Consider the following 16,839-nt stretch of genomic DNA (forward strand, 5'->3'; position numbering starts at 1 on the left):
ATGGTGAAAAATAGATGCTCTGTTTGAAAAGTACACTATACAAAGCTGAATGTTAATGTTTGATTGTAAAATGCTTAGAAGAATAAAATAATGGGAGTAGTTCTGTAAAGGCCTAAAATCATGGGAGAAGGAATAGTCACTTGGAATCATTGTATTTCCTCTTCTGCCTTATCCTCACAGTGTGATATTTCTGCTTATTGGGAACCTCTATACATAATAAGTTTATGATATGGTAGATAGTAGTACAATCAATAGCATTTATTTACTGTATATAAACTGTTGAATACAAATTGCTGTCTAACAAATAGAGTAGAATCAAGAGGTATTTCTGCATGTCTGAGGTGAAGTTCTACTGAGTGGGAATAAAATGGGTTATGACCCCCTCAATAATTAGCACTTACTGGTTTAGCATGTCCCCACCTCAGTTAAGAGGGAACTAAGTGCTGTTGCACATTTCTTTATGCACTGCAGAATGCTCTCAGATGTGATACGAAGGAAGTGCAGGTCCAGTTCTGTTTAGGCTGAACTGGATTTCTTGTGCAGCTGTGAAGTTCAGTGAGACAATCCAGCAAGGAGTAACCTTACCAAAAAAAAAAGTGAATAGTTTTTTGGCCGAAGTCAGCCACCCTGGCTGGCTCACCATCCATTTGCACGAGTGTTGGCAAGGACACAAGGGAAGGGGCACAGTTATGTAGGTGGGGATGAAGGGATGAATATGGCAGCTCCAATTTAGATCGATTTAAACTGATGTAAACCAGCATGAGATTGCAATTAGGTGAAATGGGCTAAGTGTTTTTATCTGTCCCTACAGGAAAAGTAGCCCATCAAAAAGCCCAAACAACAACAAATCTATTTTCTGCTGGTTTAATGAGCTGAATCAGCTTTCCGAGGGATCAGATGAGTGCTAAAGCTGGCACAAGAGCCAGGGCAAGCAAATGCAACTGAAAATGAGGAAAGGAGAGGAGAGCAAGACTTAGCATTTCAGTACCAGTAAGGTGTTAGGTTGGCTTAGTCTAACTTTAGTGTGTAAGACTTTGGTGCCAGCATCAACTTAAGTCAACATAAACGCAGGCTGTGGTCAAAGGGTTGAGGATGCTTTCTCTTGATTGATAATTTGCAAATTATCAGGAAATAGTAGAATTTATGAATTTAAGGTCAAGAAGAAATGAACACAGAATAATGAAAATGGATCTAGGAAAAAAAATAAAGTTAGACTGCAGCAGAGGCAAGCATGCCTAGTGAAAGAGAAAACTAGAAACCATAGATTGTTATCGGTGTTTGATAGCTATTTATCACCAGAAAACCAAAGTACATTCTTAAGTCTTTAATAAAGATGGTTAATTTTGAGAAGTGCTTAACACAACTAAGAGGATTCACTCATGGGCCCAGGGCAAGAACATGTTAAAGAATGTTGGGTAATGTAGACATATTTATCTTATCACTGACTCAAGATTATCTAAAATACTTATAGGACAGCTGACAAATTTTTAGAGTTGTTACTGATTTCGTTGGTAGGTATGTGTTAGGGGTTTGAAAACATGCCCCACTTTTCTTAAGGAGAATGTGGAAATTAGACCAGTGTGTATAACTTCAGGACACAACTTCGGTGTACAGAAAGATGCCAGAACATGTTGGTAGATAATCCGTTCATAAGTGCCTAGCACAGCCTCTATGTGCTTAGAGGTAGCCACTGTGGATTTGTTAAAAGCAGATCTCTTTTTGAGAGTGGCTGCTCTTGTGGACAAGAGAAAAGAAACAGATGCAACATATCTTTATTTTGGTAAAGCCTTTTATATATTCCTGTATGTGTTAATTTTCTAGGTAGTGCACTTTTCTACCTGTGTAAGTGCACTAACCTCTTGGCTAAGATACTATTGAACATACTTTGAAAATTTGTAAGAATGGTAAGAAACATTGAGGTGAAGAGGGTTGAAGATACTATGAAGATCAAGATTAGCTTTTTCAACAGTGCTCAATATATTAGAGAAATTATTAGATCCAAAATGAGCAGCAGGAAATTCACACAATCGAGTACTAAGAACTGAGAAAAATTTGCAAGCGCAGAATGCAATGTGACAAAAAAAGAGGCAGGGGTTAGTTGATCTAAGCAAAGTGAGCATAATTTTAACAATGAAACAAATCTCATAAAAACCCCCAGTGCTCTTGCAAAAAAGGGAAATGTAGTTCTAGGATGCATTAATCGCAGCATTGTATATAAAATGGGAGAATTCCATTCCAGTCAGCATTGTTGGCCCCTCAGTAGGAATAGACTGTCTAGTTTTGGGCATCACCATTCCAAAAAGATTTGTTATACTGGAAAACGTCCAGTAGAGAGAAAGAAGAATAAGAGGAAAAAATGACATATGAAGAAAGGTTGGAAAAACACTGTATTCATAGCAATGAATCTGTTTATATAACATGCCTCTCTTGTGATTGTAAATGGGAACAAATGGTTGAGTTGTCTCTTATAAGGCAGTATTTCTCTTACGCAGTTTTGTAAATCTGATTTTCTAGCAGACAAGCTTTTACTCCAGTAATAATTCTTATCTGCTAGCCATCCCATCTGTTTCTCTTTCTCCCAGTAGACTGGTACAATTTGGCAAATACCCAAGCATTCAAACACAGGTGTTCTTGGATGTCTGTCCTAGCCAAAAAGCACAAAATCTGTAAATTGAACTTGTATAGCTTGAGACTGACTTAACCTAGCTAGAGAACTGCTGGGGGAATATGGCACTAAATTACCAAGCTGAGCACCATCTGGACAGTCAACAAACCTTTGAACCTTTTGTAGAAGAAAATTAGTAATTCTGTTGCATTCTCTTCTCTGCCTGTTTCTTGGCATGTTTTTGATGGGTGAAAGGTGAAGTGCAGAGGACCTCTTCTAGCCAATCCAGGTATATGCTGGATTTTAAATCTGAAACCTGCCCGAGAGTTAAGCTGGGGAGATAAGCAGTGGTTTCCTCCAAGTGTCTGGAAAGCCTTCCTTATAAGGGAGCAAATGCAGCAAACTGCTTGAGATGCATCTCCCTGTGGAGCAAGTTGCTATGCAGATGGAGGGAGGGGTTAGAACACAGCTTCTGTTTTTCTAATACATCCCATCTTTCAAAAAGTTTGGGGTTTGTATGCAGAAAGGGGAAATTCCCATATTGTCAGCTTTGGGGGAAAAAGTGTCTGCCAAGAGAATAAAGTTTGGGGGAACTCTATACCCTTGGGAATCTTCCTGAATTTTGTGCAAGAAACTACGTACAGGAAGAATGTATATCCTGAAGCTGCTGTTGATCTTCTTGTTAATTATGTTTCTATTCTTGTTGTTAATAGTGTTTGTGTCCTCTATGAATGAAAAAAAAAGGCTTCTAGATAATTCCTGCATCTCCTGTACCTTAAAGCTTTCCTTTATTATATTTTAGTCAAGTTGCACCTGTTTTGCTAGGCTCAGGTGAGGAGAAAATCATTCTCAGTGTTGATCTGTATGGAATCTGGAGTACTGGTGTACTGTGTCCAGTTCTGGGCTCCCCAGTACAGGAGAGGTATGGAGCTACTGGAGAGAGTCTGGCAAAGGGCTGCTAAGATGGTTAAGGGGCTGGAGAATCTCTCACATGAGGAGAGGCTCAGAGAGCTGAGATCTAGAGGGTGCAAAGAAGACAGAACCAGTGACAGGACAAGGGGCAGAGGGTACAAACTGAAACGCAGGAGGTTCTGTCTGAATGTAAGGAAGCACTTTTTTTTTTTTTTTTTTCCTGTGAGGGTGATGGGGCACTGGCACAGGCTGCCCAGAGAGGTTGTGGAGTCTCCATCCTTGGAGATATTCAAAAGCCATCTGGACATGGTCCTGGGCAACCTGCTCTAGGTGCTCCTGCTTGGCAGGGGGTTGGACCAGATGATCTCTGGTCCAGGTCACTTGCAACCTTAACCATTCTGTGATTCTTTGAATTATCAGTGGAAAAGAGGCCTGTGAGCAGGTTTTTCAGTGGTGTGTCAAGGAAGGAAAAATACTATAAACTACTTTATATATACTTACTATGTATTGTGGAGTTCTGTGAACAGCAGTTACATATATTGAAAAGCAAAGCCTTCCTAACTATGACTAGATCTTTTAGAATAAATTTATTATTATAAATTATCTGCCCAAAACATTTCTCATGCAGAATTTCTTCTTAATTTTACTGCAGATGGTTTAGGAGGAAATTTATTTAGTATTGTCTTGAATTAATTTGTACTGCTTCATTTTGCATTGCAGAGATACAAGAACATATTAACTAAAAGCTGGCAGAAGGCTCATCTGTCCATCTTTTCTCTTCCTCTTATGCTGCCTTTTTATAAACCTAATTTCTGTGTCCAGTTATTGTATTTTATTGATATAATGAAAATAACTTCAACTGGAAAGCATAGAAGGGGCAAGGCATATCAATAACAGAAATGTAACAAAATTTCTTCACCTTTCAACTCTTCCTACTTGTGTTTCTCACTAGTCTTTGTTCTTTATCCTTTTGTTAAAGTGTAGCAATTTAGTGAGTTGTGGTTCCAGTTTCTGTCTGACATTCCTGGCTGGTGCCTTCAGGTGTGGCACCAAGTTTCCTATCATTTTGGTTTCAGTTTCATATGGTAGACCCCTTTCTCTAATAGACTGTTCTAAACTCTTGCAATCCTTGGAGGCAATAATTCACTGAGGAATTGCTGCAGCACAGAGATTTATGCCTTAGTTACCATGTGCAACATTTAACTGTCATTGCAAAAGCAGTTTGTGAACGTATAGCATAAATCTGAGACCCTCAAAGTAATTTCCTTATCAGCTGCAGACAGCCCTGAAGGCCCCTCCTTTCTCAGTTTCTCAGTCCCAGATTAAAGAATTTCCTTCTCTCTGAGCTATGGCAACTTTTTCTCTGTGTGTGGCAGACTTATTGATATAGGTCTGTTTGGACCTGTTCCCCAGCTCTCCGATCAAACATTTGTCCATCTGCAATAATAGCAGTACAGGACGAGAGAGCATGTGCACCTCAACAATTTGCATTGGTAAGGGGCCACAGCCTCTGTAGCATCAGTTGTAAATCAGCCTCTGTAGCATCAGTGTCTTTGCATCAGCACGATGCATTCTTTCCTGCAGTCCATGTAATACGATCTTGAATGCTGTTGCTTCTTTTGCTTCCAGCCATCTATGTCCCCAGTGGCTCAGAAGGGCTAATTGGTCAGATCTGTCTGTTTCCAGGGCTGTGGATAGACTTGTCAGTGCTCCTGCTGGTCTCTGGAGTGGTGAATTGTCCTCTGCATATTACAAGAAGTCCTTCTCCAGCTATTCTGTTCAGTTCTGGCATCTGGACAAGAGCCTATAGCTTTGGTTGTGGTGAATAACTGAAAGTGCAACTGCACAGCAACAGAGCACTTCTCTGGACCTGCTGCTGACATAGTTTATTCCATTCTGTACAGTCAGTCTCTGGTCAGGCCATGCCTTGACTCCTGTGAACTCCTTGTGGGACTGTCCATCAGCACTCACTGCTTTGCTTCATTGTTCCAGTTAAGCCGTTTTGCTATTTATTTTCTGTGAATATGCAGAGCAATCTAGAATTTACTCTTTGGGATGGTCTTGATTGTAATGTTAAAGTCTTCAAATGCATTTCTGTTATTTAGGAATAAGTAGAATATATATTGCTGAATAAAAATGTTTTCCCTTTACAACATAAACCAAGTGACTCGTACTATGAAAGCAGGATCAGAATTCGTGAGATGTTTATTAAGTTCTAAAGGTCGCTTCAAAACCTCTACTTATTTCTAATCAATGAGCCATTACAAGCTTTTATCTTTTGTTTTCAGCACTCCTTTAGTGCAGAGTTCTTAATACAAAGGCAGCCCACCCAGCTGTAATATGTTGTCACTACATTTAATGGTGGTGATTTATGTATATCAAGCCAAGGAAGAGCTGCTCTGTGTTTTAATAGACCTGCTGGTGACCTTGGGTACAATCTGACTTTCTCTTAAAGCTTAATAGCAAATTAAAACAGTTGCTGCAGGGTGTAAGTTTGGAAATCCCTTTTTTCAGGTCTACACAGTTATAGCTGGAGGCTCTGTTATGAGTTTGGAGACATCCCAGTCAAGCCACGTCCAGCAAATACCCACAAAGTGTCACCCTTGCTGACTCCAGGTTGTTACACCCTTTCGAAGTGGGGACAGATTCTGAGCCACCTTTTTTACCATGTAAAATACTCACAAGTGGTAGAATGAAAGTTAGCATAAACAACATGTAGGCTGTAGAGGCAATACTGTGCTGTTTGGGGGTTTTTTTTTTCTGAACACAGCTTTTTTTGTTTTCACTGGTTGATGGGCAGCTGAGTTGATTTAAAAACTTCTGCTGCTTACAGGGGTAATCTTATTCTGCCCTTATTTAATTGAGTAGTTCCATAGAAAAAGTATACCTCCATTTACTTGCACACAGTACTGCTGTTGCAACGGCATCAGTTAGCTCAAGGAGCTGACTGTGAAAACTTTTTTGTATTTTCAAACATATCAGTTCCCTGAACCTCCCTGCAGTTTCTTAAGTGTTAGTGCTTATGCAAGGGAGGTGAGTGGACAGGTGGGTGGGCTTGAAATTTCTGTAAGGGCAGATCAGCAGTTTGGGTTTAGACTGGATTAAACTGATACAGAATCACAGCCTTAATCCTTGGATATAGTACATTAAGCTTAAACATATACCAAAATCTGTGGGGACATCGTTGGTAAATTAAACTTGTCATTAAATTTGTCACTACATTCCCTCCCACTCTCATCTGTGGGAGGGAAAACACTAGTAAACACTGCCAGCTTTTCCTCTCCTTCTTCTGTGCAGAGTAAATAAGGTATCCTGGCAGCAAAGAGAGCACATCCAGGAATGGGAAAATGCTTCTGCATGCATCTAGAATAATTTTTTGAAGCAAATACCACTGCAGGATCTGTAGTCACTACTGCAAAGACAGTGAGGCTGGTTGCAAGTCCTGGGCTTCTGAATATACATAATGGTCTGTATATGGTAATAGCAGCCTTTCCAAATCTGTGTTCAGACAGCACTGCTGCTGTCTTACATTGCTCCCCTGACAAGACATAAATGTTTCTGTGACTAAGGCAGATAGCTAAAGCAGCTTTAGGTTATTTGCAGGTGTGTGTTTCTTGTTGAGGGACATGCTGAGTAAAAGGACAAAAAGCCTTTCCTCTCTAGGTCACAACTGCTCCTGATTGTATTCAAGTCATCTAAAGTGCCTTCCGCTTCTATAAGAACAGGAGAAATATTAGAGTCTTTACCACAGAGTTTTGTTTCTTTTCTATTTACGGTTAGTAACTAATGTTATTGATAGATGTGTCAGAACAGTCAGTAATCTGTACAGTGCCAATTGGTACAGCATTTGGGAGATGATTATTGAATCTGACTCACAGTACTGGCCATAGTACTTGGTCCAAGTATGGCAGTGGTATGACAAATTGATGTAGTGATGTATTGCATAAAGGCAGGAGGATTATGGGTGTAAATAACCCTTATGTCTACTGATCTTTACATTGTATTATAGGATAATTGATCAGAAATGCATCCAGTTTCCTTACCGAAAAGTAAATACTCACCCAGTGTAATGTAGGTTACTCAAGTAAGCAGACGTGTTGCTGAAACTCATGCAAAGGGACCGTGTTTCACTGTGATAAGTGGCTTACAGAATCCTGTAAGAGGCTGAGGCAGCTCTTACTTTTCTACCTGTTTTCTGCAAAATCTGGTCGAGAGACTGGCAATCCAGTGCTTAGTTTGTCATAAAACAGTGCATGGTGTCCCTGAAGAACTTTCCAGCATAAAGAACTTTCAGTGGAAAAGGTGTTAATTTTTTGTAGTTGTTCAGTTGGTTGGGTTTTTTTGTTTGTTTTATTACAAAGGATGATGGAGCTTGTGCAACATACTGTATATTGGTTTTGGAACCTAAGCTAGAGAAATATTTTCTCTAGCTTTCTCTAGCCTTTTTTCATTGTGATATTAGTTAATCATGCCTTGTAATAAGGCTATCACAAATGGAGTTGTAGATAAAAGTGTGTGAAAGACTATTTTATTGCTGTAATTTAGTTTGCAGGAGTTGGATCACAGCCACTTCCTACAGACTCATTTGGATGCTTTAGTGTGAAGTCCACTCAGGTGGAAAGCTCTTATACCTACAGGTCTTTGAGCAATTTGGTGAATTAATGGAAGAGTTAGTGGGAGGAGAACAGGATATCAAAACTGCCCTCAAATCTGCTGCTAATTACTTGCACATTTCTGTGTCCATCTTCTGCCTTCCAGCTAATTCTAGCAGAGTCCTGCTGAGCCTGAGGCAGTGTGCTGGAAGGCTGTCTGGTTACTAGTGCCTGGCAACTACTTTATGCTCATCTTCAGAGATGAAAGACTTAACTTTAAATGGATGGACTGGGAACATATTACCTTAACAGATTTCTGTAAAAATAAATAGTGTCTGCATTGTGGATGTTTTGAAATAAAACAACAGGTGTAGAAACTGCATGTATTAACATGAACAGGTAGGGACATACATATGTTACAGTAAAGATGTTTGGCAGGGGGGGCTGTTTTCTTACTTTTGTTGTTTTTCCCCATGTCCTGTCCCTGGGCGTGTATTTCCCTTTCTAATTCTAAAAATTAAGTGAGTTCTGTCAGTAAATGTGTTGTTCAACTCAATGCTTCTGGCTGTAACTCCTTGTAGAAAGGAAAGAGGTATTAGTTTTATTGTAATCTGGCAGCAAACCAAAGGAATGCATTTTTATTCTGTGTCCTTTGGCAATGTTTTTAGCTAAAACCTAATCCCTCTAGAGGGATGCTTTGAATATTTTCTTAGAGATGCTTTCTGAAATTAATGTATTTTAAATGTATGGAGGTGTAAATGTGCTAGGGTAGTATAATTTTTCTTGAAGGAATTGCAAAAACTCCATGTCTGAAGTAGTAGGAAAAGCACAATAAGAGAGAATGCATTAGTCTTGGGTAGTTGTACTTACCGCGGTGCCATCAGGTGGACATACTATATTCTTTACAGTTAATGTAGGTGCCTTGTCCACAGTAAAGTAGGAGTGCTTTTGTTGGCCTTATACTAGAATTAGTTGATACCTGTGGGACAAGAAAGGCAGTTCTAAGATCTAATGCAAAACCTAACTGCTCTGCTAAGTGCCTTGCAACAACACAGTACCTTCCAGCTGAAAAATCAGATCCTTCTTTCAGCTACTGGAGAGTTTGGATTAATTTCAGTGTAAACAGATTGTGTTGATGTCTGTGGACAAGATGGTGAATTCTGTCAACAAGAAATGATGGGTTTACTTTGCACTGATATTCCCTGTTATAAAGAGACTAAACCTTTGTCCTGAGAAAAGGAATGTCAGTAAGCAGCTGGTAAGAGCTGTGGCTGTGCCCTCTCTTTGATCTCTCTCCCTCTAAGCCTCCATAATTGAAATAAGATTGTTGCTTCACAGCAAATGGCATCTGGGACACAGCATTACAACCTGTCATGTGCCTTACAAGGGTATTTCTTGTGTTGGAATGATATTGCTTACTCTGTAGATATTGTTTCAAAATTTCTTACTTAATTTGGTGAGCATCATAAGAAGCTTTAGTATTTCTACCAAAATAGTACTGAGTACCAGATCATTGTGAGTCCCAGTGGTGACAATGAAGTGCTTCTTTATGTACCTGTAAAAAAGTACTTTTTATTTGTCATCTTAGTATTCAGTCTCTATTGTAGCACTGCATTATTCCCAGTACTAAAGTAACTTTAAATTCACACAGTTGTGGCTGTTTCTTTTGTTACCATTAACAGGTGTTTGTTTATTCTTGTGATATGATTGTGTTTCAGTAACAGATACTTTCCCACAACGTTTTTAGACTTCTGTCATATGTTTGTTCCTAGCAGAAATTGACTCAGCTATTTTTTTCATAAACAAGAGGTTTGTTCAGAGTTTTTATTGAAAACTAAGAGAAATTTCATACCTTGCATTTGAGATTAATATAACAAGCTTAGTAAACTATGAAACACAGATCACTTTGTTCCAATCCCTTCTGTGTCTTCTGAAGACATTATGGAGAACTCCTTTAAGATGTCCAACTCAGTGTCTGTATTCATAGTCCTGTTGGAGGAGACAGAGCAAAGACAGAAAAGTCTAATACTAGAGAAAGTAGAGAAGAAAATCTTGGCAGTTAAAATAAGCAGGCATTGCCAGCTAGTGTGTTTTGAAATGTTGCCCATAATGGTCAAGCCATTCCAATGCTGAATGGTTTATTTTCATGAAGACTAGAACACCATTTCAGTATTCTAGCTTAAAAAAAAAAAACAAACACCACCACCTTAGGTGGATATTTGATTTGAAAGGTTTGCTTTCCTTTATGTGCTTTTAAGCTGTTTTTTCCATTGTATTTATGGGCAACTTTGTAGCTGCTGTTTACAACAGAAATCAGTTGCTGGAGCGGGAAATGGCTATTGCATCTTGAATTACACAGTATTTATGAGATGTCAGGCTGAGCTGTGCTAAGCAGCTGAAATATGCTTAGATCAGTGGATATTTAATTTCCTGTATGGCACAATATATTGCTGCACAGTGTAAAGACATTAGTTTCCTAAGATCCAGACAAAGCATGTTTCTGTTCCATTTCTATGTTCTTTGTGACACATCATAACCATGACCAAAGAGGTGCTGAGAAAAGAGGTGCCTGTAGATGATTTTTTTCCTAGTTTTTGAAATTCACTACCCATGTTAATCTGAAATAGCTCAGTTGCTTGTGGGGCCGACTGAAGGTTGCTGAAGCTAAAGCTGGAAAGATGAAGGGGTTGGTGAGGCATTACTTCCTGTATTACTGGTTTGTTTATGTTCTGCTGTTTAAAACATGTTAATCTCTATTTGTAATTGTTAGTATACCTAGTGAACAGGCAGGATTTTTTGTTAAAATGAAAATAAGTCACAAAATAATAAATACAGCTTTATATATGTGTATATATAAGTAGTGCGTGTGACCTAATGAGAGACCAGAATACTCTGTGTTGGTACATAAGACATGGCAAAATGACCATTTTCTGCCCTAAGCAGTTTATGAATTAGGTGTAAGACAAAATTTTCACATATGATAAACATTACATTTTTTAGTACATAACATTTTCTAAGTTTTCTGTGAACAGCAACTACCTAATTGTCCTTCCTGTTCTCTTTACACATGTGGTATTTCATAGAGGACTGGCAGGTCATACATTCATGCTAAATATATTGATCTCTGCCTAATCTTTGAGCACTAGGATACATGTGTTCCCTCCAACCTTTTTGTGCTGTTATTTGACAGAATCTTGGATTCTAGATACCTGTCCACTAGAATGAGATATCACTAGAATCAGTAAAATCAGAAAATCAGTAGAATTAGTCTCTCTAATATATGAATTGCTTCTAGACAGGTAATATTTTACTTACAAGGCAATTTCTGTCTGTAGTTTGTTTGAGAGCTCAAAATTTGAGATCTATTGGTGAGTTTGAATCGGATACTCATTTTACTTGAAATGTTTCTATTCCTAGTTTGAGTGAGCATCCCAGTGAGAATAAATGTGCTAAGATAGTTTTAAAATTTTCATCCTGCTTTAATTTGTTTTCTTTACACATGGCTGTTTTATCTTGGCTTTTGGGCTATGCTTTTGAGCTCATTCACTGGAATATTTGGAGACAGCAAATAAAGGGTGGGATTAACACTTGTTAAGTTAATTCAATTAACAGTTGGAAGTAACATCATAGAAACATTTGTGCAGTCTTTGCCCAGGTTGTGCATGAGACTGAGTCATTTTTTTATAATTTACTGGTATTCAGCTTTTAAACCTTTAGAAACATCGATGTGTTTCATGGCCTTTGACTCTTCCTTTCCCAGCTCCCTTACCAAAACTATAACATAACACTGTTAGCACGATAAGCAAGCTTTAGAGAGTGAAACTAGGTTTATGATTGTTTGACTTGCATCTCTCAGGAAAAAACCACTTGTTTATTGCCTTTAAAATATACTGGTTTGATGAATAAGCTGAACCAAGAATGAAACAAAACTATGTGAAATGGAATGAAGTGGAAACGGTCTGTATGCTGGTGTCAGCCAGTGCTAGAATTGTAAGACTAAATCTGCTATGTTGGTGAGGCACAGATAGGAAAAGGGCTTTTTTAATTCAGAAGTAAGCTCTCCCAAGAATACTGTTGTCTATAGCATCATAGTTACATATTGTTTGGCTTTTAAATTCTTTGAGCTGTTAACAACATTTTCTTGTGTAGTGCAGATCAGCCAATAATCTGCACTGAGATGTGATCCCTGGGTTATACTCACAGTGTTAGTACATTGGTGCAGGCCTAATTCTTCTGTGCATGTACCTATATGGTACTTAAATGTTATATACAGATAGTGTGAAACACCTCGAGTTACGCATTGGTGTTAGTAGCAGTTATGCTGGATACTGCATCAAAGCCCTCTTTTTTTTCAAAAAGATGGGAATTTGGTGGGCTCAGTCTTGTGCACTAAAAACAGTAATTACAGCTGCAAGGCAAATTTGTGTCTGATTACTGCATGAATGGAATTGGTTATTTAAAATTGGTTATTGGCTGGTTTTTTCTGCTTATTTACAGGTTGCATGGCCGATACCATGAAATGGCACCGAACGTTGTGCCCATGGACTATACAAAGGACCCAGATGTTAAACTACCTATGCAGCTTATAATAAACATGCCTGAGCTAAAGGTATCACTTCTGACTGCTTACAAACTGTATCTTTTTAAGTTATGTAGCTCATCTGCCAGAGGTTTTGCCAAGTGAGTTTGATATCCTGAAGCAATGTGACATGCTGAGGTCTTCCCCTTCCTGTTACTGTTCAAGGGCAAAACCAACTCCAGAAACTGGAAAATATTTAGGTGGATGTCTTTCTTGCAGAGATAGTTGGGATAGATGTTAAAGGAAATGAGTAGGAAATAAAATTAAATTTGGCAATCTTTCCACTTTATATATATCAATCCCTTAGAAGTCAGGGGGATCTCTGTGTGAAGAGCTCGTTAGAAATCAGAAGTTCTTATCTCAGTGTGTCAATAGGAAATTTGCCAGAGTTCTGCAGAACATTGCTGATCAAAAGTAAAGATTTTCCCCTTTTTTTCTCAGCTGCAAGAGCACAATAAATATTATTTTTCTTAATTATCAGGAGTTTTCCTTTTTCATGGAGTCATTACATGATAGGAAGTAGAGAGACAGTCCATGTAACTACAAATGAGAGAAGCAGTAGGCATAAAGCAATCAGTGAAAAAAAAAATTGACAGTATTTGCTTTTATTATTTCATAAGTTCAACAATTAAATATGGTTTTAACAGGGCAAATATGGATTTTTAGCATTTATTTTTTTAACAGTTCATTGAATTATCATCTTTGGTCTCGTGGTCTATTTTTCTTTTTCATGTATGCAAATTAGTTGACATCTTTAAATTACTATAATGTAGAAAAAACTATATGTTCACTGTGATAGTTGCATGAAGTGTTATTAAGCTTTTTAAGAGCAATGCCATGAAAAACTTGTAATTGATGGCCTTCCACTTCATTTTATGATTAGAAATTCTTAATGTCATAAAATGTTGAATATTTGGGGAAAAAAGTACAAGCATAAGCAGTGCTTTAGAAATTCAGTTGGGGAGGAGGTTAAGTCAACATAAAGTGAGAGACATTTGAATTAATTTTCAAGTTGAAGTTCACAGAACTCCTTGTTACTTTGGTACCACACTTACTGCATGTTTGATTCTGGGACAACACCATTTATTGAACAAGAAGCGCATTTCACTCTAAAGAATGTTTGTTAAAAAGTGTTTGACTGGCACTTCATATAAATGGAAACATTAGAGATTAAATGCATATGAGCGTTTAATTCAATAGAAGACCTTTGAAAAATTTTCATCCTTCAGTTATGACTGTGATATACCAGATACATACCAGATACATATGTACAGCTTAGAATTTGGGTTTCTGATGAAACTGAGAAATAATTTAGGATTCTTTTTCACACTAAGCATGGGATCCTTCAGCAAAATCCTAGTATATGTTTATACTCCTTGTAATGGTGAGTTGGGCCTGTAATAAAGTAGATGAAGATGTAGCTAGCTTTAATTCCAAAATTACACATAATAAATTAAAAATTTTTAAATTTTATAAATAAAAAAAATTATATTTTTTTAAAATTTTTTTATATTACAAGGAAAACTTTAGATGGCATTAATTCTATCATAAAAGCCATAAATGCCACTGTCATCAACATAGCACATCTACATTGAGTTATTAAAATGAATATATAAGATTAGTATATACCTCACTATTGTTTAAATAGTTACAGAATTGAAACCTGTGATATGCTCTGAGTTGTTCCTAGAACTTACAAAATAGTTCTTTTATCAGCTGGTTGAAAGCTATTCAGCCTTTTAACTCCTAAAGCTGCATAACCCAACCCTAATTAGAATCCAGCTCCAGGTTAGTTTCTTGTCAGCTGTGTGCATGCAAGTAGGTATCCTTGACTGCCATGGGTATAAGTGTAATTCCCTCCTCTGCAGCTTGCAAAGTTGACCTTCCTAGCTCACTTCAAATAAAATGAATGATGTTTAATAATCATGCAGGTACCATAGTTTAAAAAAAATTCTTCTCATTTTGCCCATTTTGTTACACAGTGTGAAGTAGGAACAGGATATGAAAGTAGTGTAATTCAAGGTTTGTTCATATATGAACTTTTAGTATCAGCAGCATTCAAGAAAACATTATTTTTCAACAATATTATGTGTTTAAATGTATTGAAATGTCTATGAAAGAGCCTAAATTATGTGCCTGTATAATTGATGAAAAAAGTGCATCTAGAGAAGTATTCATGGAACTTTAAAATAGGGGGTGTAAAGATCTTGCTGAAAAGTTCTTCTCAGTTAATTCAATTGCATAAAATATTATGTGTTAACCATTCAGATATCTTATAAATATTTCACCTAAGTTTTGTATAATGTAAATGTTTATATAGTTTTTTCTTATTATACAAATAAGGAAATTAGGCAACAGGCAAAATTAACAATACTTTGCAAAAATGCCCTGTATTTTAGTTACCTCAAATTGAGCCAATTTGGAGATAGCAACAAAGGTTTCAAACTTGGTTATCTAAAATTAGATTTAAGACATAATTAGGCATCAAAATCAGTAGCCTGTGAGAAGTTGCTAGCACAAGCAGACCTAATTAGGCCCTTAGGCTGTATTCTGAAGTATAAACTACTCAGTGGAGCTAAAAGTTGGGAATTGGAATGCTTGCTCTGTCATCTTTGTCCTACCTATGAGATCATGGGATCAGATGAATAATACCAACAGGTGAATAGAGAACAATTATGCACTACTTTTCACAAGGTCAAGGAAGTATTGCATGAAATTACAGACAGACAGTTGACATAACGTGTGTATATCAAGGAAGTATTGCCACAAGACATTTTGGCAAAGACAGCATTAGTCTTCAAAAACTATTTAAGTGCTTTTATAGAGCAGAATTCCACAGATTGCTATTAAGTTTTATGATCTGGATGTAATGTCTAACTCAATGTCCCTGAAATGCTCATTGCACTAATCCCGGAATATACTGTGGGAAGGATCACTGTGTGTATCTCCCTCCTTTTTTAATTTCTTGCCTTATCTGCTACTGGTTCCAGTTAGAGTTGGGCTGGTGGGCTGGGTGGACTCATAATTATGACAGTTCCCATATTATACTTTTTTTTTCCCCTTAGATGCAATCCTTAGATCCGTTGAATTCTTAATGCCCCAGTGAGTTTTGTCTGAAATGATTTAATTAAAAGACCTGCTCTTAGCAGTTACCTGGAGCCAGTCATTTGAAGGTTAGCTGCTAGTACAAAAGGAAGAAGATTCTTCGTCTTGAAATAGGAATATTTGCCTGACTTACTGAAGTACTGTCATGTTGGATGGACAACTGTATATAAAAATGCAAATTAGTGCTGTATGGAATACATTACAACAAAAATTACTAATGATCTTACCTACGTGAATATAAAATAATTGGGTTTTTTAGTAGCTGGCAAGATGAAATAGCATGGGCTTCACAAAGTCTAAATACGTGGGAGCATCTTGAACTATTCTGATTGTTTTCAGCCATCTGCTATTTTTGCTTATGCATAAATATTGAATTCTTGTCTTTGTGATAAAGTGTATCATTCTTAAGGGCTTTTGATTCATTCATCCATTACTGCAAGTAGTTTTATATCTCCCTAACATGTCTGCAACTCATTCATCACTGTAGCGTCTTAAGTGCTTGCACGTACACTTCTAGTAGGGACAATCAGTATTCCTTAAGTTTTATGTTGTTATCTCTAGGACCTTGATAGCGCAATATGAAATTCTCTGGCTCAGTTATGTGACTCTGAAGAGTTTAACTGCCAGATGGCTGATAGTTGCGTTGTGAAAAATCAAGGCTAAGTTCAGAAAAGAAAGTGAGAAACGATAATCATACACATTCTTTTTGGCTTCAGTAGTACAGGATTGAACTATGAAAACCTTAGAGATGGGAGACTACTATATTTACAAGACAGCCTGGTACTTAAGCTGAGATATAAACCAGAAGTTTTATACTGGACCATGATTAGATTTTGAGATACAGGAGCACATCTCGCTACCTTAACAAACTTAGGTGGTAATGATAATCGACTTACTAATAGACTTCTGTAAGTAAAGTGGATCATAATCTATCTTTTTGCACCACATCAAGTCTGTGATGCTTTCTGACCCTGCTTTAGAAGATGTCTTGAGGGTAATGGAACTTGATTTTATGAAAATAGCAGGACAAAATTCAGTGTCAAATT

General features: G+C 37.4%; 1 protein-coding gene across 3 annotated transcripts in view; it reads left to right on the forward strand.

The window, feature by feature from the left end:
- Positions 1-16,839, forward strand: part of CIB2 (calcium and integrin binding family member 2) — a 55,616-nt gene that overhangs the window by 22,455 nt on the left and 16,322 nt on the right. For all 3 annotated transcript variants that reach the window (XM_075505752.1, XM_075505751.1, XM_075505750.1), the window contains exon 3: positions 12,607-12,718. In XM_075505752.1, the coding sequence (XP_075361867.1) occupies positions 12,629-12,718 (90 nt within the window). In that variant the 5' untranslated portion in view covers positions 12,607-12,628. The remainder of the gene's footprint in view (positions 1-12,606; positions 12,719-16,839) is intronic.

Source organism: Mycteria americana, chromosome 6 (assembly GCF_035582795.1).
Source record: "Mycteria americana isolate JAX WOST 10 ecotype Jacksonville Zoo and Gardens chromosome 6, USCA_MyAme_1.0, whole genome shotgun sequence".
In the NCBI taxonomy this organism is placed as follows: domain Eukaryota; kingdom Metazoa; phylum Chordata; class Aves; order Ciconiiformes; family Ciconiidae; genus Mycteria; species Mycteria americana.